The sequence below is a fragment of the Engystomops pustulosus genome, chromosome 11 (genome assembly GCF_040894005.1).
Source record: "Engystomops pustulosus chromosome 11, aEngPut4.maternal, whole genome shotgun sequence".
Classification (NCBI taxonomy): domain Eukaryota; kingdom Metazoa; phylum Chordata; class Amphibia; order Anura; family Leptodactylidae; genus Engystomops; species Engystomops pustulosus.
In genome coordinates this window covers 8216300-8242732 of record NC_092421.1, presented here as the reverse complement: position 1 = coordinate 8242732, position 26433 = coordinate 8216300, and the positions used below count along the sequence as shown (strand labels likewise).

At 50.0% G+C, this 26433-nt stretch overlaps 2 protein-coding genes across 3 annotated transcripts in view; both read right to left on the bottom strand.

Annotated features, from left to right (window-relative positions):
- Positions 1-26433, bottom strand: part of LOC140106026 (uncharacterized) — a 582332-nt gene that overhangs the window by 454695 nt on the left and 101204 nt on the right. The window lies entirely within an intron of this gene.
- Positions 1-26433, bottom strand: part of LOC140106109 (uncharacterized) — a 32321-nt gene that overhangs the window by 2235 nt on the left and 3653 nt on the right. Inside the window, exons 2-6 of the mRNA XM_072130350.1 lie at positions 25423-25540; positions 22850-22993; positions 18254-18356; positions 16836-16921; positions 11784-11898 (exon numbers count right to left, since the gene is read on the bottom strand). Coding sequence (XP_071986451.1) covers positions 11784-11898; positions 16836-16921; positions 18254-18356; positions 22850-22993; positions 25423-25479 — 505 coding nt within the window. The 5' untranslated portion in view covers positions 25480-25540. The remainder of the gene's footprint in view (positions 1-11783; positions 11899-16835; positions 16922-18253; positions 18357-22849; positions 22994-25422; positions 25541-26433) is intronic.

The window sequence follows — 26433 nt, the reverse complement described above, 5'->3', positions numbered from 1 at the left end:
GAAGTATGAGCTGCTATGTATAAAGCTGCTGACTGCTCAGACCCTCAGTGATTGTAGGGGCCGCTCTCCTGTAGTATCAGGACTACATCGTATGTGGGAGTATGAGCTGCTAGGTATAAAGCTGCTGACTGCTCAGACCCTCAGTGATTGTAGGGGCCGCTCTCCTGTAGTATCAGGACTACATCGTATGTGGAAGTATGAGCTGCTAGGTATAAAGCTGCTGACTGCTCAGACCCTCAGTGATTGTAGGGGCCGCTCTCCTGTAGTATCAGGACTACATCGTATGTGGAAGTATGAGCTGCTAGGTATAAAGCTGCTAACTGCTCCGGCCCTCAGTGATTGTAGGGGCCGCTCTCCTGTAGTATCAGGACTACATCGTATGTGGAAGTATGAGCTGCTAGGTATAAAGCTGCTGACTGCTCAGGTCCTCAGTGATTGTAGGGGCCGCTCTCCTGTAGTATCAGGTCTACATCGTATGTGGAAGTATGAGCTGCTATGTATAAAGCTGCTGACTGCTCAGACCCTCAGTGATTGTAGGGGCCGCTCTCCTGTAGTATCAGGACTACATCGTATGTGGAAGTATGAGCTGCTATGTATAAAGCTGCTGACTGCTCAGACCCTCAGTGATTGTAGGGGCCGCTCTCCTGTAGTATCAGGACTACATCGTATGTGGAAGTATGAGCTGCTAGGTATAAAGCTGCTGACTGCTCAGACCCTCAGTGATTGTAGGAGCCGCTCTCCTGTAGTATCAGGACTACATCGTATGTGGAAGTATGAGCTGCTAGGTATAAAGCTGCTGACTGCTCAGACCCTCAGTGATTGTAGGAGCCGCTCTCCTGTAGTATCAGGACTACATCGTATGTGGAAGTATGAGCTGCTAGGTATAAAGCTGCTGACTGCTCAGACCCTCAGTGATTGTAGGGGCCGCTCTCCTGTAGTATCAGGACTACATCGTATGTGGAAGTATGAGCTGCTATGTATAAAGCTGCTGACTGCTCAGACCCTCAGTGATTGTAGGGGCCGCTCTCCTGTAGTATCAGGACTACATCGTATGTGGAAGTATGAGCTGCTAGGTATAAAGCTGCTGACTGCTCAGACCCTCAGTGATTGTAGGGGCCGCTCTCCTGTAGTATCAGGACTACATCGTATGTGGAAGTATGAGCTGCTAGGTATAAAGCTGCTGACTGCTCAGACTCTCGGTGATTGTAGGGGCCGCTCTCCTGTAGTATCAGGACTACATCGTATGTGGAAGTATGAGCTGCTATGTATAAAGCTGCTGACTGCTCAGACCCTCAGTGATTGTAGGGGCCGCTCTCCTGTAGTATCAGGACTACATCGTATGTGGGAGTATGAGCTGCTAGGTATAAAGCTGCTGACTGCTCAGACCCTCAGTGATTGTAGGGGCCGCTCTCCTGTAGTATCAGGACTACATCGTATGTGGAAGTATGAGCTGCTAGGTATAAAGCTGCTGACTGCTCAGACCCTCAGTGATTGTAGGGGCCGCTCTCCTGTAGTATCAGGACTACATCGTATGTGGAAGTATGAGCTGCTAGGTATAAAGCTGCTAACTGCTCCGGCCCTCAGTGATTGTAGGGGCCGCTCTCCTGTAGTATCAGGACTACATCGTATGTGGAAGTATGAGCTGCTAGGTATAAAGCTGCTGACTGCTCAGGTCCTCAGTGATTGTAGGGGCCGCTCTCCTGTAGTATCAGGTCTACATCGTATGTGGAAGTATGAGCTGCTATGTATAAAGCTGCTGACTGCTCAGACCCTCAGTGATTGTAGGGGCCGCTCTCCTGTAGTATCAGGACTACATCGTATGTGGAAGTATGAGCTGCTATGTATAAAGCTGCTGACTGCTCAGACCCTCAGTGATTGTAGGGGCCGCTCTCCTGTAGTATCAGGACTACATCGTATGTGGAAGTATGAGCTGCTACGTATAAAGCTGCTGACTGCTCAGACCCTCAGTGATTGTAGGGGCCGCTCTCCTGTAGTATCAGGTCTACATCGTATGTGGGAGTATGAGCTGCTATGTATAAAGCTGCTGACTGCTCAGACCCTCAGTGATTGTAGGGGCCGCTCTCCTGTACTATCAGGACTACATCGTATGTGGGAGTATGAGCTGCTAGGTATAAAGCTGCTGACTGCTCAGACCCTCAGTGATTGTAGGGGCCGCTCTCCTGTAGTATCAGGACTACATCATATGTGGGAGTATGAGCTGCTATGTATAAAGCTGCTGACTGCTCAGACCCTCGGTGATTGTAGGGGCCGCTCTCCTGTAGTATCAGGTCTACATTGTATGTGGAAGTATGAGCTGCTAGGTATAAAGCTGCTGACTGCTCAGGTCCTCAGTGATTGTAGGGGCCGCTCTCCTGTAGTATCAGGACTACATCGTATGTGGGAGTATGAGCTGCTAGGTATAAAGCTGCTGACTGCTCAGACCCTCAGTGATTGTAGGGGCCGCTCTCCTGTAGTATCAGGTCTACATCGTATGTGGAAGTATGAGCTGCTAGGTATAAAGCTGCTGACTGCTCAGACCCTCAGTGATTGTAGGGGCCGCTCTCCTGTAGTATCAGGTCTACATCGTATGTGGGAGTATGAGCTGCTAGGTATAAAGCTGCTGACTGCTCAGACCCTCAGTGATTGTAGGGGCCGCTCTCCTGTAGTATCAGGTCTACATCGTATGTGGGAGTATGAGCTGCTATGTATAAAGCTGCTGACTGCTCAGACCCTCAGTGATTGTAGGGGCCGCTCTCCTGTAGTATCAGGACTACATCGTATGTGGGAGTATGAGCTGCTATGTATAAAGCTGCTGACTGCTCAGACCCTCAGTGATTGTAGGGGCCGCTCTCCTGTAGTATCAGGACTACATCGTATGTGGGAGTATGAGCTGCTAGGTATAAAGCTGCTGACTGCTCAGACCCTCAGTGATTGTAGGGGCCGCTCTCCTGTAGTATCAGGACTACATCGTATGTGTAAGTATGAGCTGCTACTTATAAAGCTGCTGACTGCTCAGACCCTCGGTGATTGTAGGGGCCGCTCTCCTGTAGTATCAGGTCTACATCGTAAGTGGAAGTATGAGCTGCTAGGTATAAAGCTGCTGACTGCTCAGACCCTCAGTGATTGTAGGGGCCGCTCTCCTGTAGTATCAGGACTACATCGTATGTGGGAGTATGAGCTGCTAGGTATAAAGCTGCTGACTGCTCAGACCCTCAGTGATTGTAGGGGCCGCTCTCCTGTAGTATCAGGTCTACATCGTATGTGGAAGTATGAGCTGCTAGGTATAAAGCTGCTGACTGCTCAGACCCTCAGTGATTGTAGGGGCCGCTCTCCTGTAGTATCAGGTCTACATCGTATGTGGGAGTATGAGCTGCTAGGTATAAAGCTGCTGACTGCTCAGACCCTCAGTGATTGTAGGGGCCGCTCTCCTGTAGTATCAGGACTACATCGTATGTGTAAGTATGAGCTGCTACTTATAAAGCTGCTGACTGCTCAGACCCTCGGTGATTGTAGGGGCCGCTCTCCTGTAGTATCAGGTCTACATCGTAAGTGGAAGTATGAGCTGCTAGGTATAAAGCTGCTGACTGCTCAGGTCCTCAGTGATTGTAGGGGCCGCTCTCCTGTAGTATCAGGTCTACATCGTATGTGGAAGTATGAGCTGCTAGGTATAAAGCTGCTGACTGCTCAGACCCTCGGTGATTGTAGGGGCCGCTCTCCTGTAGTATCAGGTCTACATCGTATGTGGAAGTATGAGCTGCTAGGTATAAAGCTGCTGACTGCTCAGACCCTCAGTGATTGTAGGGGCCGCTCTCCTGTAGTATCAGGACTACATCGTATGTGGAAGTATGAGCTGCTAGGTATAAAGCTGCTGACTGCTCAGACCCTCAGTGATTGTAGGGGCCGCTCTCCTGTAGTATCAGGACTACATCGTATGTGGAAGTATGAGCTGCTACGTATAAAGCTGCTGACTGCTCAGACCCTCAGTGATTGTAGGGGCCGCTCTCCTGTAGTATCAGGACTACATTGTATGTGGAAGTATGAGCTGCTATGTATAAAGCTGCTGACTGCTCAGACCCTCAGTGATTGTAGGGGCCGCTCTCCTGTAGTATCAGGATTACATCGTATGTGGAAGTATGAGCTGCTAGGTATAAAGCTGCTGACTGCTCCGGCCCTCAGTGATTGTAGGGGCCGCTCTCCTGTAGTATCCGGTCTACATCGTATGTGGGAGTATGAGCTGCTATGTATAAAGCTGCTGACTGCTCAGACCCTCAGTGATTGTAGGGGCCGCTCTCCTGTAGTATCAGGACTACATCATATGTGGAAGTATGAGCTGCTATGTATAAAGCTGCTGAGTGCTCAGACCCTCAGTGATTGTAGGGGCCGCTCTCCTGTAGTATCAGGTCTACATCGTATGTGGAAGTATGAGCTGCTAGGTATAAAGCTGCTGACTGCTCAGACCCTCAGTGATTGTAGGGGCCGCTCTCCTGTAGTATCAGGTCTACATCGTATGTGGGAGTATGAGCTGCTAGGTATAAAGCTGCTGACTGCTCAGACCCTCAGTGATTGTAGGGGCCGCTCTCCTGTAGTATCAGGACTACATCGTATGTGGAAGTATGAGCTGCTAGGTATAAAGCTGCTGACTGCTCAGACCCTCAGTGATTGTAGGGGCCGCTCTCCTGTAGTATCAGGACTACATTGTATGTGGAAGTATGAGCTGCTAGGTATAAAGCTGCTGACTGCTCAGACCCTCAGTGATTGTAGGGGCCGCTCTCCTGTAGTATCAGGACTACATTGTATGTGGAAGTATGAGCTGCTAGGTATAAAGCTGCTGACTGCTCAGACCCTCAGTGATTGTAGGGGCCGCTCTCCTGTAGTATCAGTTCTACATCGTATGTGGGAGTATGAGCTGCTAGGTATAAAGCTGCTGACTGCTCAGGTCCTCAGTGATTGTAGGGGCCGCTCTCCTGTAGTATCAGGACTACATCGTATGTGGAAGTATGAGGTGCTAGGTATAAAGCTGCTGACTGCTCAGACCCTCAGTGATTGTAGGGGCCGCTCTCCTGTAGTATCAGGTCTACATCGTATGTGGGAGTATGAGCTGCTAGGTATAAAGCTGCTGACTGCTCAGGTCCTCAGTGATTGTAGGGGCCGCTCTCCTGTAGTATCAGGACTACATCGTATGTGGAAGTATGAGCTGCTAGGTATAAAGCTGCTGACTGCTCAGACCCTCAGTGATTGTAGGGGCCGCTCTCCTGTAGTATCCGGTCTACATCGTATGTGGGAGTATGAGCTGCTATGTATAAAGCTGCTTACTGCTCAGACCCTCTGTGATTGTAGGGGCCGCTCTCCTGTAGTATCAGGTCTACATCGTATGTAGAAGTATGAGCTGCTAGGTATAAAGCTGCTGACTGCTCAGACCCTCAGTGATTGTAGGGGCCGCTCTCCTGTAGTATCAGGACTACATCGTATGTGGAAGTATGAGCTGCTAGGTATAAAGCTGCTGACTGCTCCGGCCCTCAGTGATTGTAGGGGCCGCTCTCCTGTAGTATCAGGTCTACATCGTATGTGGAAGTATGAGCTGCTAGGTATAAAGCTGCTGACTGCTCAGACCCTCAGTGATTGTAGGGGCCGCTCTCCTGTAGTATCAGGACTACATCGTATGTGGAAGTATGAGCTGCTAGGTATAAAGCTGCTGACTGCTCAGACCCTCAGTGATTGTAGGGGCCGCTCTCCTGTAGTATCAGGACTACATCGTATGTGGAAGTATGAGCTGCTACGTATAAAGCTGCTGACTGCTCAGACCCTCAGTGATTGTAGGGGCCGCTCTCCTGTAGTATCAGGACTACATCGTATGTGGAAGTATGAGCTGCTAGGTATAAAGCTGCTGACTGCTCAGACCCTCAGTGATTGTAGGGGCCGCTCTCCTGTAGTATCAGGTCTACATCGTATGTGGAAGTATGAGCTGCTAGGTATAAAGCTGCTGACTGCTCAGACCCTCAGTGATTGTAGGGGCCGCTCTCCTGTAGTATCAGGACTACATCGTATGTGGAAGTATGAGCTGCTAGGTATAAAGCTGCTGACTGCTCAGACCCTCAGTGATTGTAGGGGCCGCTCTCCTGTAGTATCAGGACTACATCGTATGTGGGAGTATGAGCTGCTACGTATAAAGCTGCTGACTGCTCAGACCCTCGGTGATTGTAGGGGCCGCTCTCCTGTAGTATCAGGACTACATCGTATGTGGAAGTATGAGCTGCTAGGTATAAAGCTGCTGACTGCTCAGACCCTCAGTGATTGTAGGGGCCGCTCTCCTGTAGTATCAGGACTACATCGTATGTGGGAGTATGAGCTGCTAGGTATAAAGCTGCTGACTGCTCAGACCCTCAGTGATTGTAGGGGCCGCTCTCCTGTAGTATCAGGACTACATCGTATGTGGGAGTATGAGCTGCTAGGTATAAAGCTGCTGACTGCTCAGACCCTCAGTGATTGTAGGGGCCGCTCTCCTGTAGTATCAGGACTACATCGTATGTGGAAGTATGAGCTGCTATGTATAAAGCTGCTGACTGCTCAGACCCTCAGTGATTGTAGGGGCCGCTCTCCTGTAGTATCAGGTCTACATCGTATGTGGAAGTATGAGCTGCTACGTATAAAGCTGCTGACTGCTCAGACCCTCGGTGATTGTAGGGGCCGCTCTCCTGTAGTATCAGGACTACATCGTATGTGGAAGTATGAGCTGCTAGGTATAAAGCTGCTGACTGCTCAGACCCTCAGTGATTGTAGGGGCCGCTCTCCTGTAGTATCAGGACTACATCGTATGTGGGAGTATGAGCTGCTAGGTATAAAGCTGCTGACTGCTCAGACCCTCAGTGATTGTAGGGGCCGCTCTCCTGTAGTATCAGGACTACATCGTATGTGGAAGTATGAGCTGCTAGGTATAAAGCTGCTGACTGCTCAGACCCTCAGTGATTGTAGGGGCCGCTCTCCTGTAGTATCAGGACTACATCGTATGTGGGAGTATGAGCTGCTATGTATAAAGCTGCTGACTGCTCAGACCCTCAGTGATTGTAGGGGCCGCTCTCCTGTAGTATCAGGACTACATCGTATGTGGAAGTATGAGCTGCTAGGTATAAAGCTGCTGACTGCTCAGGTCCTCAGTGATTGTAGGAGCCGCTCTCCTGTAGTATCAGGTCTACATCGTATGTGGGAGTATGAGCTGCTAGGTATAAAGCTGCTGACTGCTCAGACCCTCAGTGATTGTAGGGGCCGCTCTCCTGTAGTATCAGGTCTACATCGTATGTGGAAGTATGAGCTGCTACGTATAAAGCTGCTGACTGCTCAGACCCTCAGTGATTGTAGGGGCCGCTCTCCTGTAGTATCAGGACTACATCGTATGTGGAAGTATGAGCTGCTAGGTATAAAGCTGCTGACTGCTCCGGCCCTCAGTGATTGTAGGGGCCGCTCTCCTGTAGTATCAGGACTACATCGTATGTGGAAGTATGAGCTGCTACGTATAAAGCTGCTGACTGCTCAGACCCTCAGTGATTGTAGGGGCCGCTCTCCTGTAGTATCAGGTCTACATCGTATGTGGAAGTATGAGCTGCTAGGTATAAAGCTGCTGACTGCTCAGACCCTCAGTGATTGTAGGGGCCGCTCTCCTGTAGTATCAGGTCTACATCGTATGTGGAAGTATGAGCTGCTAGGTATAAAGCTGCTGACTGCTCAGACCCTCAGTGATTGTAGGGGCCGCTCTCCTGTAGTATCAGGTCTACATCGTATGTGGGAGTATGAGCTGCTACGTATAAAGCTGCTGACTGCTCAGACCCTCAGTGATTGTAGGGGCCGCTCTCCTGTAGTATCAGGACTACATCGTATGTGGAAGTATGAGCTGCTACGTATAAAGCTGCTGACTGCTCAGACCCTCAGTGATTGTAGGGGCCGCTCTCCTGTAGTATCAGGACTACATCGTATGTGGGAGTATGAGCTGCTAGGTATAAAGCTGCTGACTGCTCAGGTCCTCAGTGATTGTAGGGGCCGCTCTCCTGTAGTATCAGGACTACATCGTATGTGGGAGTATGAGCTGCTAGGTATAAAGCTGCTGACTGCTCAGACCCTCAGTGATTGTAGGGGCCGCTCTCCTGTAGTATCAGGACTACATCGTATGTGGAAGTATGAGCTGCTAGGTATAAAGCTGCTGACTGCTCAGACCCTCAGTGATTGTAGGGGCCGCTCTCCTGTAGTATCAGGACTACATCGTATGTGGAAGTATGAGCTGCTAGGTATAAAGCTGCTGACTGCTCAGACCCTCAGTGATTGTAGGGGCCGCTCTCCTGTAGTATCAGGACTACATCGTATGTGGAAGTATGAGCTGCTAGGTATAAAGCTGCTGACTGCTCAGACCCTCAGTGATTGTAGGGGCCGCTCTCCTGTAGTATCAGGACTACATCGTATGTGGGAGTATGAGCTGCTATGTATAAAGCTGCTGACTGCTCAGACCCTCAGTGATTGTAGGGGCCGCTCTCCTGTAGTATCAGGACTACATCGTATGTGGAAGTATGAGCTGCTAGGTATAAAGCTGCTGACTGCTCAGGTCCTCAGTGATTGTAGGAGCCGCTCTCCTGTAGTATCAGGTCTACATCGTATGTGGGAGTATGAGCTGCTAGGTATAAAGCTGCTGACTGCTCAGACCCTCAGTGATTGTAGGGGCCGCTCTCCTGTAGTATCAGGTCTACATCGTATGTGGAAGTATGAGCTGCTACGTATAAAGCTGCTGACTGCTCAGACCCTCAGTGATTGTAGGGGCCGCTCTCCTGTAGTATCAGGACTACATCGTATGTGGAAGTATGAGCTGCTAGGTATAAAGCTGCTGACTGCTCCGGCCCTCAGTGATTGTAGGGGCCGCTCTCCTGTAGTATCAGGACTACATCGTATGTGGAAGTATGAGCTGCTACGTATAAAGCTGCTGACTGCTCAGACCCTCAGTGATTGTAGGGGCCGCTCTCCTGTAGTATCAGGTCTACATCGTATGTGGAAGTATGAGCTGCTAGGTATAAAGCTGCTGACTGCTCAGACCCTCAGTGATTGTAGGGGCCGCTCTCCTGTAGTATCAGGTCTACATCGTATGTGGAAGTATGAGCTGCTAGGTATAAAGCTGCTGACTGCTCAGACCCTCAGTGATTGTAGGGGCCGCTCTCCTGTAGTATCAGGTCTACATCGTATGTGGGAGTATGAGCTGCTACGTATAAAGCTGCTGACTGCTCAGACCCTCAGTGATTGTAGGGGCCGCTCTCCTGTAGTATCAGGACTACATCGTATGTGGAAGTATGAGCTGCTACGTATAAAGCTGCTGACTGCTCAGACCCTCAGTGATTGTAGGGGCCGCTCTCCTGTAGTATCAGGACTACATCGTATGTGGGAGTATGAGCTGCTAGGTATAAAGCTGCTGACTGCTCAGGTCCTCAGTGATTGTAGGGGCCGCTCTCCTGTAGTATCAGGACTACATCGTATGTGGAAGTATGAGCTGCTAGGTATAAAGCTGCTGACTGCTCAGACCTTCAGTGATTGTAGGGGCCGCTCTCCTGTAGTATCAGGACTACATCGTATGTGGAAGTATGAGCTGCTAGGTATAAAGCTGCTGACTGCTCAGACCCTCAGTGATTGTAGGAGCCGCTCTCCTGTAGTATCAGGACTACATCGTATGTGGGAGTATGAGCTGCTAGGTATAAAGCTGCTGACTGCTCAGACCCTCAGTGATTGTAGGGGCCGCTCTCCTGTAGTATCAGGACTACATCGTATGTGGAAGTATGAGCTGCTAGGTATAAAGCTGCTGACTGCTCAGACCCTCAGTGATTGTAGGGGCCGCTCTCCTGTAGTATCAGGTCTACATCGTATGTGGAAGTATGAGCTGCTAGGTATAAAGCTGCTGACTGCTCAGACCCTCAGTGATTGTAGGGGCCGCTCTCCTGTAGTATCAGGACTACATCGTATGTGGGAGTATGAGCTGCTAGGTATAAAGCTGCTGACTGCTCAGACCCTCAGTGATTGTAGGGGCCGCTCTCCTGTAGTATCAGGTCTACAGGAGATTATCAGGTGAGAGAACATGTGGGTGTTGCCTAGAATTCACTGCCACATCATGGGGGAGATTTATTATATACATTTTCTGGGAGAGAAGGTAGATCTCCCCTTCTCCGGCAGTCCGGGCTGTGTCCCCCTTCATGACACTTTGGGTGTACACCCCGCCCGCCATTTTTAATACAGTTTCTGCCAGAAAACTAATGGAGACTATAACAGAATCTCCCCAGACCTGGTGTCCAGTTTGCGCCCAGTCTAATAATATCTGCAATCTAAAAAATGTTCAATTTTAAAAGGAGAGTTCAATACCCTGGTCTTAATAAATTCCCCAAATGTATCTGCCAGTATAAAAGCACCAAAGAGGATCTGCAAAATGTCTTTTCAATGTGTACGACCCCGAGTGCAAGTCAGGGAGCCCTCTCCATATTATAATGTACTAGAAAAAGTTAGTCAGGAGTGGGAGCTGCTTATAAAAATTATGTCCCCCTACAGTAACTTTAGAGTCTCCTCTTTGAAATGACACCAGAACTATGATTCCAGGTGCCACAGTTTAATAGAAAAAGCCATTAGTAACTGGGGCATATTGTCGGGGTCTATTTTTTTGAAGCAACATAATGGCCCGCATGTATTGAATCCCCTGCACCAGTTTTCTTTTGGACTTTGCTCATTCTTTTCGGTGCAAACTTTTTGTACAGGTATTTATAAAGTCCCGACGGCTGCTCTATACCCGACGGGACACAAGTTTCTGCACTGAAGGGGGTGACAGAATGGTGTCACATGTCCCAAGTTAAAGGGAACCTACCATCACGGATCTACCTATAAAGGTCGATCGGGTGGTAGGTCCATCTATAGGACGTGAGAATAGCAATTTTAAGGGCTAATCCTCAAGTCCCTGCAATATTTTACTCACTTTAAATTCTCTAATATGTAAATTTTGTAAAGAGGCTACTGGGGCGTGGAGTACTCTTTGATCCTCCTACCAGATGCATGCGCAGAACAGCAGGCCCGCGGCTGCACGCTCACTGCTCCAAAGCTGCAGGTTTTGCGGATGAGGGCGCACAGCTACGAGGAGCTGCGCACTGAACACATCTGGTAGGAGGGTCAAAGAGTCCACTGGGGCGTGGAATAACCGTGCAGCCTCAGCTCCGCCTACTCCACGCCCCAGTAGCCTCTTTAAAAAATTGACATATTAGGGACTTAAAAGTTATTAAAATATTGTGGGTTATGTGAGGATTAGCCTTTAAAAAGTTTTCTCCTCACGTCCTATAGATGCACCTACCACCTGACCTACCTTAATAGGTAGATCCGTGGTGGTAGGTTTCCTTTAAAGGGGCAACAACAAAAAAAAAAGTACCCCCTGTAGGAGCAGCGCATGGGGCGCCAGATTCATTACGGCAGGCCATGGCAGTATGAATCCAGCCTTAGACTAAGGTGTGGATGGTCCCTGGTGCATTAGAGCCCTGTCTATAGCTATACACTAGGACTACAAGAGGTCCTCATGGTCTCTTTATAGTGACAACCACATCCCTGTATAGGTTCAAACGTCATAAATATGGGGCATTGCAGAGCACTAAACAATCCTGGATGCTATTTTTGTAGTAAAATTGAGCAAAATCCATTAAAGTAAAGATTTTTCGAGATCGCTATTTGTAAATGGAGATAAAAATCTGCACAATTTCCTTGGGATAATGTACGTTGTCTGTGCGTCCATCACTCACCTGGGATGATGACTACAGCGATGTCCTCGGCCGTGGACTGCGGCTCTGCCTCCACCACATACATCTCCTCATCGCTGATCACATCCTCAACTTTTATCTGAATCAGATCTTCATCCTAATTTCATTATATGTGAATAATATAGTAAGTGAGGGAAAAGCACAAATCTATGACGTTCTGTGGCATCGTATTATGCAGAAGTGACTTGTGTTAGTATAGTATTATGTTCTCGGAGGTAGCCGTAGCCCGTGTAACACTCATTTCAATTAACATTAATTATTCCACTAACTTTTAAAAGTTGATGAAGTATAAACCTGGCTCCCTGCCAGCAAACTGCATTGAGACCCAGTCGTCATCATCATTATCTGCTCCCTGCCAGCAAACTGCATTGAGACCCAGTCGTCATCATCATTATCTGCTCCCTGCCAGCAAACTGCATTGAGACCCAGTCGTCATCATCATTACCTGCTCCCTGCCAGCAAACTGCATTGAGACCCAGTCGTCATCATCATTACCTGCTCCCTGCCAGCAAACTGCATTGAGACCCAGTCGTCATCATCATTACCTGCTCCCTGCCAGCAAACTGCATTGAGACCCAGTCGTCATCATCATTACCTGCTCCCTGCCAGCAAACTGCATTGAGACCCAGTCGTCATCATCATTATCTGCTCCCTGCCAGCAAACTGCATTGAGACCCAGTCGTCATCATCATTATCTGCTCCCTGCCAGCAAACTGCATTGAGACCCAGTCGTCATCATCATTACCTGCTCCCTGCCAGCAAACTGCATTGAGACCCAGTCGTCATCATCATTACCTGCTCCCTGCCAGCAAACTGCATTGAGACCCAGTCGTCATCATCATTTCCTGCTCCCTGCCAGCAAACTGCATTGAGACCCAGTCGTCGTCATCACTATCTGCTCCCTGCCAGCAAACTGCAATGAGACCCAGTCGTCATCATCATTATCTGCTCCCTGCCAGCAAACTGCATTGAGACCCAGTCGTCATCATCATTATCTGCTCCCTGCCAGCAAACTGCATTGAGACCCAGTCGTCATCATCATTATCTGCTCCCTGCCAGCAAACTGCATTGAGACCCAATCGTCATCATCATTACCTGCTCCCTGCCAGCAAACTGCATTGAGACCCAGTCGTCATCATCATTATCTGCTCCCTGCCAGCAAACTGCATTGAGACTCAGTCGTCATCATCATTATCTGCTCCCCACATGAAAACATGAGATGGCCGTGTGTCTGTATGGGGGATGTATAATGATGGCCACTCTGTGACTCCGTGCAGATTGGTGGCGGGGAGCCAGGTAGATACTTTTATCAGCTTCTAAAAGTGATAAGAAGCAGCAATGTTAATTATAAAAGCAGATAAGGAATTAGAATTAAAACAGACTATGGGAACCTTTAAAGAATCTTTATGTATGAACTGGTCAACCCCTTAGTGAGCCCCATTTACTTTACATGTTGCTAAATGACATGATGCTAGGACAATGGGGATCCCTGTATCACACCTTACTATGCTGTAACGTATGACATGATGCTAGGACAATGGGGATCCCTGTATCACACCTCACTATGCTGTAACATATGACATGATGCTAGGAGGATTAGGGGATCCCTGTATCACTCTCACTATACTGTAATGTATGGCATGATGCTAGGACTATGGGGATCCCTGTATCACACCTCACTATGCTGTAACGTATGACATGATGCTAGGACAATGGGGATCCCTGTATCACACCTCACTATGCTGTATCATATGACATGATGCTAGGAGGATTAGGGGATCCCTGTATCACTCTCACTATACTGTAATGTATGGCATGATGCTAGGACTATGGGGATCCCTGTATTACCCCCACAATACTGTAATGTATAGCATGATGTTAGGACTAAGGGGATCCCTGTATCACACCTCACTATACTGTAATGTATGGCATGATGCTAGGACTATGGGGATCCCTGTATTACCTCTCATTATACTGTAATGTATAACATGATGCTAAGAGGACTATGGGGATCCCTGTATCACCCCCACAATACTGTAATGTATGACATGATGCTAGGACTATGGGGATCCCTGTATCACACCTTAATAAAGTGCAATGTATAACATGATGCTAGGAGGACTATGGGGATCCCTAGATCACACCTCACTATACTGTCATGTATGGCATGAGGTTAGAACTATGGGGATCCCTGTATCGACCGCCACTATACTGTAATGTAGGACATGATGCTAGGAGAACTAGGGGATCCCTGTATCACACCTCACTATAATGTGATGTATGACATAATGCTAGGTCTATGGGGATCCCTGGATCACCCCTCACTATGCTGTAATGTATGGCATGATGCTAGGAGAACTAGGGGATCCCTGTATCACACCTCACTATAATGTGATGTATGACATAATGCTAGGTCTATGGGGATCCCTGGATCACTCCTCACTATGCTGTAATGTATGGCATGATGCTAGGAGGACTATGTGGATCCCTGTATCACTCCCACTATACTATATGATGCTCGGACTATGGGGATCCCTGTATTACCCCTAATTATACTGTAATGTATAACATGATGCTAGGAGGAGTATGGGGATCCCTGCATCACAACTCACTATACTGTAATGTATAACATGATGCTAGGAGGAGTATGGGGATCCCTGGATCACAACTCACTATACTGTAATGTATGCCATGAGGTTAGAACTATGGGGATCCCTGTATCGAATGCCACTATAATGTAATGTATGACATAATGCTAGGTCTATGGGGATCCCTGTATCACTCCTCACTATACTGTAAGGTATGACATAATGCTAGGAGGACTATGGGGATCCCTGTTTCACCCCCACAATACTGTAATGTATAGCATGATGCTAGGACTATGGGGATCCCTGTATCACCGCTCATTATACTGTAATGTATAACATGATGCTAGGAGGGCTATGGGGATCCCTGTATCACCGCTCATTATACTGTAATGTATAACATGATGCTAGGAGGGCTATGGGGATCCTTGTATCACCGCTCATTATACTGTAATGTATAACATGATGCTAGCAGGAGTATGGGGATCCCTGGATCACACCTCACTATAATGTAATATATGACATAATGCTAGGTCTATGGGGATCCTTGTATCACCCCTCACTATTCTGTAATGTATGACATAATGCTAGGAGGACTATGGGGATCCCTGTTTCACCCCCACAATATTGTAATGTATAGCATGATGCTAGGACTATGGGGATCCCTGTATTACCCCTCATTATACTGTAATGTATAACATGATGCTAGGAGGGCTATGGGGATCCCTGTATCACCGCTCATTATACTGTAATGTATAACATGATGCTAGCAGGAGTATGGGGATCCCTGGATCACACCTCACTATAATGTAATATATGACATAATGCTAGGTCTATGGGGATCCTTGTATCACCCCTCACTATTCTGTAATGTATGACATAATGCTAGGAGGACTATGGGGATCCCTGTATCACCCCCACAATACTGTAATGTATGACATGATGCTAGGACTATGGGGATCCCTGTATCACCCCTCATTATACTGTAATATATAACATGATGCTAGGAGGAGTATGGGGATCCCTGGATCACACCTCACTATACTGTAATGTATGGCATGAGGTTAGAACTATGGGGATCCCTGTATCGACTGCCACTATACTGTAATATATGACAGGATGCTAGGAGAACTATGGGGATCCCTGCATCACACCTCACTATAATGTAATGTGTGACATAATGCTAGGTCTATGGGGATCCCTGTATCACCCTTCACTGTGCTGTAATGTATGACCAGATGCTAGGTCTATGGGGATCCCTGTATCACCCCTCACTATACTGTAATGTATGACAAGATGTTGGGACTATGGGGATCCCTGTATCACACCTCACTATACTGTAATGTATGACAAGATGTTGGGACTATGGGGATCCCTGTATCACCCCTCACTATACTGTAATGTATGACGAGATGCTAGGACTATGGGGATCCCTGTATCACCCCTCACTATGCTGTAATGTATGACAAGATGTTGGGACTATGGGGATCCATGTATCACCCCTCACTATACTGTAATGTATGACGAGATGCTAGGTCTATGGGGATCCCTGTATCACACCTCACTACACTGTAATGTATGACAAGATGTTGGGACTATGGGGATCCCTGTATCACACCTCACTACACTGTAATATATGACAAGATGTTGGGACTATGGGGATCCCTGTATCACCCTTCACTATACTGTAATGTATGACGAGATGCTAGGACTATGGGGATCCCTGTATCACCCCTCACTATGCTGTAATGTATGACAAGATGTTGGGACTATGGGGATCCCTGTATCACCCCTCACTATGCTGTAATGTATGACAAGATGTTGGGACTATGGGGATCCCTGTATCACCCTTCACTATACTGTAATGTATGACGAGATGCTAGGACTATGGGGATCCCTGTATCACCCCTCACTATGCTGTAATGTATGACAAGATGTTGGGACTATGGGGATCCCTGTATCACCCCTCACTATGCTGTAATGTATGACAAGATGTTGGGACTATGGGGATCCCTGTATCACACCTCACTATACTGTAATGTATGACGAGATGCTAGGACTATGGGGATCCCTGTATCACCCCTCACTATACTGTAATGTATGACGAGATGCTAGGTCTATGGGGATCCCTGTATCACACCTCACTACACTGTAATGTATGACAAGATGTTGGGACTATGGGGATCCCTGTATCACCCCTCACTATACTGTAATGTATGATGAGATGCTAGAACTATGGGGATCCATTCCAGTGCTCAGCAATACTGAACGACTCACCCGAGACAATAACCCCACCATGACCCCACTGTGTGCCCCCCACCCCAACACATCTACTGCTCGGCATTTCTAATGTATCAGACCTACAAATATCACACACTCATAGACTCTCCGTCCAAAAGACTCAAAGCTCTGCTCATTGCTGCTCCACGCTGTTTGCTGCTCGTTATACCTCATGACCCGGCGCTCCGACACAAGCTCTGGCGTCCTGAGAATACATCAGCCATGTCTGCGCCGGGCTTCCATCTCCCATTTTATCTGTAAGGGACAAACACATGGACTGAATACATACATCACCTATACGTTACTGCTCATATGAGCACCCGCTGACCGCTCTACCCTTCTACAGCTGTCACTCAGGCTCCTGCTGCTAACAGTAAGTTTTTTATCTCACCTCCAGTGCTTTATCATCCCATCAGTAATTCTCTATAATGTTCTATGTTATTATTTTGCCGCTTCTGAATGGGATTAGATTGAGAGTTTTTCAGCTTTTTGTGTGCAGCATATGGGGGGCAACACGGCAACTATTCTCCAACATCTAGTGCAATACAGGCAGTCCCCGGGTTACATACAAGATAGGTTCTGTAGGTTTGTTCTTAAGTTGAATTTGTATGTAAGTCGGAACTGTATATTTTATCATTGTAATCCCAGCCAGAACTTTTTTGGTCTCTGTGACAATTGGATTTTAAAAATTTTGGGTTGTCATAAGAACCAGGATTAACACTAAGGGGCAGATTTACTTACCCGGTCCATTCGCGATCCAGCGGCGCGTTCTCTGCTCTGGATTCGGGTCCGGCCGGGATTTGTGAAGGTAGTTCCTCCGCCGTCCACCAGGTGGCGCTGCTGCGCTGAAAGTCATCACATCGCGCCGGAATGCACCACCTCGGACCAGGTGAAGGTAAGCGCTCCCCAAGCGACACTTTTTCGGTTTTTAAATGCGGCGGTTTTTCCGAATACGTCAGGCTTTCGTTCGGCCACGCCCCCGATTTCCGTCGCGCGCAAGCCGGCACCGATGCGCCACAATCCGATCGCGTGCGCCACAAGCCCGGGGCAATTCAGGTACAATCGGCGCAAATCGTAAATGTTCGGGTAACACGTCGGGAAAACGCGAATCGGGCCCTTAGTAAATGACCCCCTAAATCTTCATTACAGACGCCTGTGATAACTGTTACAGCTGATCATTGTAGCCCAAGGATAAAGTACAGTAATTACCAACATCCAGAGGTCCGTCTGTAACTAGGGGTCGTATGTAAGTTGAGTGTTCTTAAGTAGGGGACCGCCTTTAATAATACATAAGGCAGGTCGTATAGTGATCAGGAATTCACACACTGGATTAATGCTTTAACTCCTATTTTTGGGGGGGACTTGACCATGTGATCTAGGACATGGTAATATTTTACTCCCGAAGGAATATGGCAGCCCCCTCTGTGTCCACATTGAGGGGGCACCGGTGATAGGGGGAGCTCTCTGGCCAGCCAAAGTGTTTGGAAGTAGTGGTGACTATTTACCACGGCATCTGAGGAGTGAAATAACCAGGATCCGCACCGCATGTATTTATAGTGTGAGACATATACATAGGTGGTTACTGACCTGGGCTCATCTCCTGAGGGATGTCCTCCTCCTTACAATCAGTCCTCACGCTGGCGGCATCTCCTGGCACTGCCTCGGCTTTCACACCCATCAGATCTTCTCTCTAATTGGATGTGTGATAAAAATAAGCCAACGAGTACCAAAGTGTGACAAAGAAGTCATATGGGAGCACAAGGAGTGCGCAGGGGGTGCATGTAGCCGCAGGGGTCACAGCAATTACAGTCTGGATATGAATTGTGTGGATTCTTATGAAAAGCTTCAGAGACGCCGTGCTGTCACCTTTAGAGGGCTTCTCCCATGAAGGAAAGTTCTCCAACTGTAACCCCCTAGTGATGTCTATAAAGCGAATTTTTACAATATTATTGGTGTTTCAGCTCCTATCACTGGTGATGGTCATTGTAAGATCTCCAGAGTGTGAGCGGGGACTCTCTAAGCAGACTGTGCTGTGAGATGCGGTGTGCTGACAATGTGCTTAGATTATAAGGGTACAGGGTTTATCTACACTTTTACTTTGGTGATGGTCATTGTAAGATCTCCAGAGTGTGAGCGGGGACTCTCTAAGCAGACACTTCATGATTCCTCTGTGCTGTGAGATGCGGTGTGCTGACAATGTGATTAGATTATAAGGGTACAGGGTTTATCTACACTTTTATTTAGCTACTGAATAATCATTAGTATCCTACACATGATGAGAAAGATCAGATACATGATACACGTCCCCTAATGACACACTCAGAACAGATACCTCTAATAGTCAGCACTGCTATGCCTCCCCCTCCCCTGGATCCAGAGCTTATCTTGTCTGTAGAGCTGCTGGACAGAAAGTGCCTGTAGTGCTCTGCCTCCACCTGCAGTATAGGAGAACCTATCCATGAGAGGAATCTGCCAGACCATAGTCACGAGTTTATGGTCATTTAGACGGGACAGCCAAGATGTAAACACCAGGACTGATAGAGACAGTTTGGACTTATATCTGTGAAATGCTGTATTTTTGTTAATAACAGAGAATTTGTTACTTTGTTTTCCTGAGCATATTCAATAATCGTGTATTCGTGGGAGGAATACCCCTTTATAAATAATGGTGTAGAATACAGAAAAGAGGGTGGATTCCTTCGGTGTCGGGGGCAGACAAACTCATATGTCATATGAGTGCACATTACTGGGGGGGCAGAGTGCACATTACTGGGGGGGCAGAGTGCACATTACTGGGGGGGGGCAGAGTGCACATTACTGGGGGGGCAGAGTGCACATTACTGGGGGGGGGGCAGAGTGCACATTACTGGGGGGGGGCAGAGTGCACATTACTGGGGGGGGCAGAGTGCACATTACTGGGGGGGGGCAGAGTGCACATTACTGGGGGGGGCAGAGTGCACATTACTGGGGGGGCAGAGTGCACATTACTGGGGGGGCAGAGTGCACATTACTGGGGGGGGGCAGAGTGCACATTACTGGGGGGGGGCAGAGTGCACATTACTGGGGGGGGCAGAGTGCACATTACTGGGGGGCAGAGAGCACATTACTGGTGGGGGGCAGAGAGCACATTACTGGTGGGGGGCAGAGAGCACATTACTGGTGGGGGGCAGAGAGCACATTACTGGTGGGGGGCAGAGAGCACATTACTGGTGGGGGGCAGAGAGCACATTACTGGGGGGGGCAGAGTGCACATTACTGGGGGGGGCAGAGTGCACATTACTGGGGGGGGGCAGAGTGCACATTACTGGGGGGGGGCAGAGTGCACATTACTGGGGGGGGAAGAGTGCACATTACTGGGGGGGGCAGAGTGCACATTACTGGGGGGGGCAGAGTGCACATTACTGGGGGGGGCAGAGTGCACATTACTGGGGGGGGCAGAGTGCACATTACTGGGGGGGCAGAGTGCACATTACTGGGGGGGGCAGAGTGCACATTACTGAGGGGGGGCAGAGTGCACATTACTGAGGGGGGGCAGAGTGCACATTACTGAGGGGGGGCAGAGTGCACATTACTGAGGGGGGGCAGAGTGCACATTACTGAGGGGGGGCAGAGTGCACATTACTGAGGGGGGGCAGAGTGCACATTACTGAGGGGGGGCAGAGTGCACATTACTGAGGGGGGGCAGAGTGCACATTACTGAGGGGGGGCAGAGTGCACATTACTGAGGGGGGGCAGAGTGCACATTACTGAGGGGGGGCAGAGTGCACATTACTGAGGGGGGGCAGAGTGCACATTACTGAGGGGGGGCAGAGTGCACATTACTGAGGGGGGGCAGAGTGCACATTACTGAGGGGGGGCAGAGTGCACATTACTGAGGGGGGGCAGAGTGCACATTACTGAGGGGGGGCAGAGTGCACATTACTGGGGGGGGGCAGAGTGCACATTACTGGGGGGGCAGAGTGCACATTACTGGGGGGGGGCTAAGTGCACATTACTGAGGGGGGGCAGAGTGCACATTACTGAGGGGGGGCAGAGTGCACATTACTGAGGGGGGGCAGAGTGCACATTACTGAGGGGGGGCAGAGTGCACATTACTGAGGGGGGGCAGAGTGCACATTACTGAGGGGGGGCAGAGTGCACATTACTGAGGGGGGGCAGAGTGCACATTACTGAGGGGGGGCAGAGTGCACATTACTGAGGGGGGGCAGAGTGCACATTACTGAGGGGGGGCAGAGTGCACATTACTGAGGGGGGGCAGAGTGCACATTACTGAGGGGGGGCAGAGTGCACATTACTGAGGGGGGGCAGAGTGCACATTACTGAGGGGGGGCAGAGTGCACATTACTGAGGGGGGGCAGAGTGCACATTACTGAGGGGGGGCAGAGTGCACATTACTGAGGGGGGGCAGAGTGCACATTACTGAGGGGGGGCAGAGTGCACATTACTGAGGGGGGGCAGAGTGCACATTACTGGGGGGGGCAGAGTGCACATTACTGAGGGGGGCAGAGTGCACATTACTGAGGGGGGGCTAAGTGCACATTAATTGGGGGGCAGAGTGCACATTACTGAAGGGGGGCAGAGTGCACATTACTGAAGGGGGGCAGAGTGCACATTACTGAAGGGGGGCAGAGTGCACATTACTGAAGGGGGGCAGAGTGCACATTACTGAAGGGGGGCAGAGTGCACATTACTGAAGGGGGGCAGAGTGCACATTACTGAAGGGGGGCAGAGTGCACATTACTGAAGGGGGGCAGAGTGCACATTACTGAAGGGGGGCAGAGTGCACATTACTGAAGGGGGGCAGAGTGCACATTACTGAAGGGGGGCAGAGTGCACATTACTGAAGGGGGGCAGAGTGCACATTACTGAAGGGGGGCAGAGTGCACATTACTGGGGGGGGCAGAGTGCACATTACTGAAGGGGGGCAGAGTGCACATTACTGAAGGGGGGCAGAGTGCACATTACTGAAGGGGGGCAGAGTGCACATTACTGAAGGGGGGCAGAGTGCACATTACTGAAGGGGGGCAGAGTGCACATTACTGAAGGGGGGCAGAGTGCACATTACTGAAGGGGGGCAGAGTGCACATTACTGAAGGGGGGCAGAGTGCACATTACTGAAGGGGGGCAGAGTGCACATTACTGAAGGGGGGCAGAGTGCACATTACTGAAGGGGGGCAGAGTGCACATTACTGAAGGGGGGCAGAGTGCACATTACTGAAGGGGGGCAGAGTGCACATTACTGAAGGGGGTCAGAGTGCACATTACTGAAGGGGGTCAGAGTGCACATTACTGAAGGGGGTCAGAGTGCACATTACTGAAGGGGGTCAGAGTGCACATTACTGAAGGGGGTCAGAGTGCACATTACTGAAGGGGGGCAGAGTGCACATTACTGAAGGGGGGCAGAGTGCACATTACTGAAGGGGGGCAGAGTGCACATTACTGAAGGGGGGCAGAGTGCACATTACTAAAGGGGGGGCAGAGTGCACATTACTGAAGGAGGGGCAGAGTGCACATTACTGAGGGGGGGGCAGAGTGCACATTACTGGGAGGGCAGAGTGCACATTACTGGGAGGGCAGAGTGCACATTACTGAAGGGGGGCAGAGTGCAGATTACTGAAGGGGGGCAGAGTGCACATTACTGAAGGGGGGGCAGAGTGCACATTACTGAGGGGGGGCAGAGTGCACATTACTGGGAGGGCAGAGTGCACATTACTGGGAGGGCAGAGTGCACATTACTGGGAGGGCAGAGTGCACATTACTGGGAGGGCAGAGTGCACATTACTGGGAGGGCAGAGTGCACATTACTGAGGGGGGCAGAGTGCACATTACTGAGGGGGGCAGAGTGCACATTACTGAGGGGGGGCTAAGTGCACATTAATTGGGGGGCAGAGTGCACATTACTGAGGGGGGGGGCTAAGTGCACATTAATTGGGGGGCAGAGTGCACATTACTGAGGGGGGGGGGCTAAGTGCACATTAATTGGGGGGCAGAGTGAACCTTAATGAGCAAAAAAAGAACTTTATTGATCTTACCAATTGACTGCTATGAAACAGAGTGAAAAATGTTAACAGTTCTGAATACTTTCCGCACCCCCTGTATGTCTGGGATTGTGAATGTCCCATTGATTATGATAATGTGAACCTTCCATCTGAATCGCGTCCCAGCATCCCCTGCAGCGCTCACCTCTCTGGTCAGTAGGTGAATGATCTTGTTGGTGACCTCCAGGATCTTCTCGTGGTTCTTCTGGTGTAATGGGGAATCGGTGATGATGGTCTCCGCCCGGCTCCATCCTCTGGACACAGCAGAAGTCTTCACCACTGTGAAATCCTGTGTATGGAGAGACCCCCAAAAGTATCACTATATACAGTACACCCCAGGATCTGCTGCCCCATAGGACATGACGGCAGGACCTCTCCTCGCCAACACAGGACACAGTGTACATGACGGCAGCACCTCTGCTCGCCAACACAGGACACAGTGTACATGACGGCAGGACCTCTGCTCGCCAACACAGGACACAGTGTACATGACGGCAGGACCTCTGCTCCCCAACACAGGACACAATGTACATGACGGCAGGACCTCTGCTCTCCAACACAGGACACAATGTACATGACGGCAGGACCTCTGCTCGCCAACACAGGACACAATGTACATGACGGCAGGACCTCTGCTCTCCAACACAGGACACAATGTACATGACGGCAGGACCTCTGCTCGCCTACACAGGACACAATGTACATGACGGCAGGACCTCTGCTCGCCAACACAGGACACAATGTACATGACGGCAGGACCTCTGCTCGCCAACACAGGACACAGTGTACATGACGGCAGGACCTCTGCTCGCCAACACAGGACACAATGTACATGACGGCAGGACCTCTGCTCTCCAACACAGGACACAATGTACATGACGACAGGACCTCTGCTCCCCAACACAGGACACAGTGTACATGACGGCAGGACCTCTGCTCGCCAACACAGGACACAGTGTACATGACGGCAGGACCTCTGCTCTCCAACACAGGACACAATGTACATGACGGCAGGACCTCTGCTCGCCAACACAGGACACAATGTACATGACGGCAGGACCTCTGCTCGCCAACACAGGACACAATGTACATGACGGCAGGACCTCTGCTCGCCAACACAGGACACAGTGTACATGACGGCAGGACCTCTGCTCGCCAACACAGGACACAGTGTACATGACGGCAGGACCTCTGCTCGCCATCACAGGACACAATGTACATGACGGCAGGACCTCTGCTCGCCAACACAGGACACAATGTACATGACGGCAGGACCTCTGCACGCCAACACAGGACACAATGTACATGACGGCAGGACCTCTGCTCTCCAACACAGGACACAATGTACATGACGGCAGGACCTCTGCTCGCCAACACAGGACACAGTGTACATGACGGCAGGACCTCTGCTCTCCTACACAGGACACAATGTACATGACGGCAGGACCTCTGCTCGCCAACACAGGACACAATGTACATGACGGCAGGACCTCTGCTCGCCAACACAGGACACAATGTACATGACGGCAGGACCTCTGCTCGCCTACACAGGACACAATGTACATGACGGCAGGACCTCTGCACGCCAACACAGGACACAATGTACATGACGGCAGGACCTCTGCTCTCCAACACAGGACACAATGTACATGACGGCAGGACCTCTGCTCGCCAACACAGGACACAGTGTACATGACGGCAGGACCTCTGCTCGCCAACACAGGACACAATGTACATGACGGCAGGACCTCTGCTCGCCAACACAGGACACAATGTACATGACGGCAGGACCTCTGCTCGCCAACACAGGACACAATGTACATGACGGCAGGACCTCTGCTCGTCAACACAGGACACAGTGTACATGACGGCAGGACCTCTGCTCGCCAACACAGGACACAATGTACATGACGGCAGGACCTCTGCTCTCCTACACAGGACACAATGTACATGACGGCAGGAACTCTGCTCGCCAACACAGGACACAATGTACATGGCGGCAGGACCTCTGCTCGCCAACACAGGACACAATGTACATGACGGCAGGACCTCTGCTCTCCTACACAGGACACAATGTACATGACGGCAGGACCTCTGCTCGCCAACACAGGACACAGTGTACATGACGGCAGGACCTCTGCTCGCCAACACAGGACACAGTGTACATGACGGCAGGACCTCTGCTCGCCAACACAGGACACAGTGTACACGACGGCAGGACCTCTGCTCGCCAACACAGGACACAGTGTACATGACGGCAGGACCTCTGCTCCCCAACACAGGACACAATGTACATGACGGCAGGACCTCTGCTCTCCAACACAGGACACAGTGTACATGACGGCAGGACCTCTACTCGCCAACACAGGACACAGTGTACATGACGGCAGGACCTCTGCTCTCCAACACAGGACAGAGTGTACATGACGGCAGGACCTCTGCTCGCCAACACAGGACACAGTGTACATGACGGCAGGACCTCTGCTCGCCAACACAGGACACAATGTACATAACCGCAGGACCTCTGCTCGCCAACACAGGACACAGTGTACACGACGGCAGGACCTCTGCTCGCCAACACAGGACACAATGTACATGACGGCAGGACCTCTGCTCGCCAACACAGGACACAATGTACATGACGGCAGGACCTCTGCTCGCCTACACAGGACACAAGCCGTGTCCATCCTAGAGCTGTGCTGTAAAGTGATATCTCACCTCTCCCGTCAGCAGGTAGATGATCTCCAGGGTGAGTTTTAGGATCTTGTCCGCCATCTTTTCTCGGTCCAGACTCCCCAAGCAAGAATAAGGACAAAGACTGACCCGATGCACTCCTCTAAGCAGATAATAGGACATATTATTACATGGGGGAGGACAGTGCTATGAGCATGAGGGGGGACACAAGAGCTTACAGTCTATGAGGATGAGGGGGTGACACAAGAGCTTACAGTCTATGAGGATGAGGGGGGGACACAAGAGCTTACAGTCTATGAGGATGAGGGGGGACACAAGAGCTTACAGTCTATGAGGATGAGGGGGGACACAAGAGCTTACAGTCTATGAGGATGAGGGGGTGACACAAGAGCTTACAGTCTATGAGGATGAGGGGGTGACACAAGAGCTTACAGTCTATGAGGATGAGGGGGTGACACAAGAGCTTACAGTCTATGAGGATGAGGGGGTGACACAAGAGCTTACAGTCTATGAGGATGAGGGGGTGACACAAGAGCTTACAGTCTATGAGGATGAGGGGGTGACACAAGAGCGTACAGTCTATGAGGATGAGGGGGTGACACAAGAGCTTACAGTCTATGAGGATGAGGGAGTGACACAAGAGCTTACAGTCTATGAGGATGAGGGAGTGACACAAGAGCTTACAGTCTATGAGGATGAGGGGGACACAAGAGCTTACAGTCTATGAGGATGAGGGGGTGACACAAGAGCTTACAGTCTATGAGGATGAGGGGGTGACACAAGAGCTTACAGTCTATGAGCATGAGGGGGGACACAAGAGCTTACAGTCTATGAGGATGAGCGGGTGACACGAGCTTACAGTCTATGAGGATGAGGGGGGACACAAGAGCTTACAGTCTATGAGGATGAGGGGGGACACAAGAGCTTACAGTCTATGAGGAGGGGGTGACACAAGAGCTTACAGTATATGAGGATGAGGGGGGACACAAGAGCTTACAGTCTATGAGCATGAGGGGGGACACAAGAGCTTACAGT